The sequence below is a fragment of the Pangasianodon hypophthalmus genome, chromosome 4 (assembly GCF_027358585.1).
Source record: "Pangasianodon hypophthalmus isolate fPanHyp1 chromosome 4, fPanHyp1.pri, whole genome shotgun sequence".
NCBI lineage: Eukaryota > Metazoa > Chordata > Actinopteri > Siluriformes > Pangasiidae > Pangasianodon > Pangasianodon hypophthalmus.
Window position 1 is genome coordinate 17,271,000 of NC_069713.1, and position 2,749 is coordinate 17,273,748.

The window sequence follows — 2,749 nt, forward strand, 5'->3', positions numbered from 1 at the left end:
CCAGACGAACAGACGTGTGTGTGTGTGTGTGTGTGTGTGTGTATGAAGCTGAAGCGAGTGACCAACATGTAGTAATTGAATATCCTTTTCATAATTATCATATAGCTTGTCCTATGACCAGACCAATGTCATATTTTCAAATATCAGCTTCAATATTCAAATAATATAGGATTAAAAGGTGCTTTTTATCATTGTTGAAAAATTGCAATGCTTTTAAAAAGCTAGTTTACTGGAATATCTCATTTTAGACAACATTCCACTTACATATGTTTGATAATAAAACTTTTATTTAGTTAATATTATTTCATTCAGACATCATATGTAGCATACACAAAAGCAACTCTCATACATTCAGTAATACACTCATACATTCAGTAATGATGTCACTAAACATCTAAGGTAACAGTTTCAGAACATTTTCTCAGTCACTCAAAAGCATACACTGAAGCATACAAAATAATCAAATATAATAAATAGATTATCCAGCAGAAGAATCTTGAATATTCTAACAGTGTTATGTGAGATGTATGACAAATGTCAGGTCTGTATCAGCACTTACATAAATAAAAAGCCAGAAAAAGTTTTCCACATAAAAAAAGCACTAAAACATCAGGAAACAGAAGTAAGCTGTGCAACTGCAATAACAGTACCTTAATTCATTCAACTAAGGCCTTTAATCTTTGCACTGTTAATCACACTTTCTCTCTCTCTTTCTGCTGAAGCATATCTGTAGTTCAATGACACTCGGGTTGAAAGTCTACACAGGCTGTACATGCGACCTGCTGCCAGCTCTACTTGTGCAGCATCCAGGCATTACGTGATCTAATACCAAGAGCTGGTCTTCCAGAAACAGCCTAGTTCAAGGCTCAGTATGTGTTTAGATAACCAACTCTAGCTGTATTTTATCCATCACACCATCACTAGCACCACCCAAAATCTGATATGTGCACAGTATGTGATAAAATTGAATATTAAATAAAATAATAACAATAATAATAATAATAAAGCACAATAGTATACACGTAGTGTATTATACTGTAGGTTATGAGGTTTATGTTGTTAAACTGGGAAAAAAAATGTATACTTTTATTATGAATTCATGCATATATGAACTTGTGTGATTATGATTTAAGCCAGTTAGTTGCCCATCTAAAAACTGTTTCACCCTACACGCTATCAACTTAGACATAACTAACTTTAGTCTTTGGCTTGCCTAATTTCTGACATTAAATTGCACATTACTTTTTCCTCCACCAATAAGTAAGCCTTTTTTGTACGATTCCATTAAATGCAGGGTCCTGGACAGTCCGTGACATTTGGGCTGGAGAAGAAGTAAGCCTGTCCACTCTTAGGAATTTATAGGTTGGCCAAAGGAGCAGTGTCCTTTCCTGTAAGCATAATACTGAACATTTTATAAAATGCATACACCAAACAATAGCTCTAAATTATACACAATAAATTAATCAACAGTTTCTATCTTGACATATGATTACCTGCATATTCCTGTGGAACACTCATAGTTATTCTGGCAGTATGCCCCATGGGGTTTAGTACCCATGATTCTCCAAAGGGGCGTCATACGGGCCATTCTCCTGAGTGACCTCTGAACTCCCTGCACAGAGCCTGAGGCGGCCTCCATCTCTGGAACAGGACTGGAAGCCACCTAAACGTATACACATATACACACGTAAGGTAACAGAGGTGACAGCAATAGCAGTTAAAAATGATCTTCATTTAAAATCTCAAATATCAATCCGTGCATAGCAGCAAACATAGTTCAACGAACAGAACAGGTATCATTATTATTATTATTATTATTATTATTATTATTATTAATAACAATAAAATGTTAAAAACAACTTTGTGTTAAATTTTACTTGATACTCATTCAACTTTAAAGGTCTGCTCACATGAAAAACAAAAAAATACAGGTAGAGATATACAAGTACCTGTTGAATGAGCACCATAAGCACCAAGCACCAGGCTGCAACAGCTTTTCTGCTGAAATGACTTTGCTCCTTCATGCTGAAAGAATGGGATTTAGCACAACTTTCTCAGAACTCTATCTGTAACCTCAGGCAACAGTGGCTATTGTCACTATCTCCAGCCTCATATACTTTCCAGTCACCACAGAGACACCCAGTCTGCCAGGCTTCACCTCGATCTCTCTTTGCTTCCCTCCCTGTCTCTCTCTGCCTTTTTGTACCCAGTTGTGACATCACATGTTTGCTTAATATTTGTGACGGGGGGTAAGCAGTCCTCTGGGGGCCTGGGTGAAAATACAGTCAGGGGAAGTGGGAAATGAAGGAGGAGAAAAAAAAAAAAAAAAACACAAATCATGACAGGCTTATCATCAGGTCAATGGTCGAACAACCAGGCAAGAGAATGTTACTGATAAATGTAGGTGATAACCATCTTACATCATTCCTCTTGTCTACCAAGTCATACTGTCTTCTTTCAAATGGGGTATTAGGACGAGTCTTAAGTGGTTCTAGACTGTTGGTGGGTCATGGACTATTTATTTATTTTCTACTTATAAATATACTTATTATATAATTGTTTTCTAGTTTGATTAGTGTTTCCTCAACTCAGAAGAGATTAGGATATAAGGTCTGAGCACCACTACATATGATCAGATAGTAATTAATAAAAGTTTCTACAAAAAAAAAACTTTACTTACCACAGTCTGATGAAAGCGAAATCGTTACAAATAAAGGGGTGCCCTCAAACAATGCCCTCTGGCAAAGCC

General features: G+C 36.3%; 1 protein-coding gene across 1 annotated transcript; it reads right to left on the bottom strand.

Annotated features, from left to right (window-relative positions):
- Positions 1 to 265: 265 nt before the first annotated feature.
- Positions 266 to 2,186, bottom strand: leap2 (liver-expressed antimicrobial peptide 2). The gene is made up of 3 exons (XM_026936997.3): positions 1,950 to 2,186; positions 1,494 to 1,663; positions 266 to 1,388 (listed from the first exon to the last, which is right to left on the bottom strand). Exons 1-3 carry the CDS (start codon positions 2,022 to 2,024, stop codon positions 1,349 to 1,351), a joined length of 285 nt encoding a protein of 94 aa, XP_026792798.1. The 5' UTR covers positions 2,025 to 2,186; the 3' UTR covers positions 266 to 1,348.
- Between the last annotated feature and the right edge of the window lie 563 nt (positions 2,187 to 2,749).

Coding starts and splice junctions, on each gene's coding strand:
- leap2 (XM_026936997.3), bottom strand. CDS start 2,024: ATGAAGGAGCAAAGTCATTTCAGCAGAAAAGCTGTTGCAGCCTGGTGC. Junction 1,664..1,949: donor TTATGGTGCTCATTCAACAG/GTACTTGTATAT, acceptor GTATACGTTTAG/GTGGCTTCCAGTCCTGTTCC. Junction 1,389..1,493: donor TGTTCCACAGGAATATGCAG/GTAATCATATGT, acceptor TTATGCTTACAG/GAAAGGACACTGCTCCTTTG.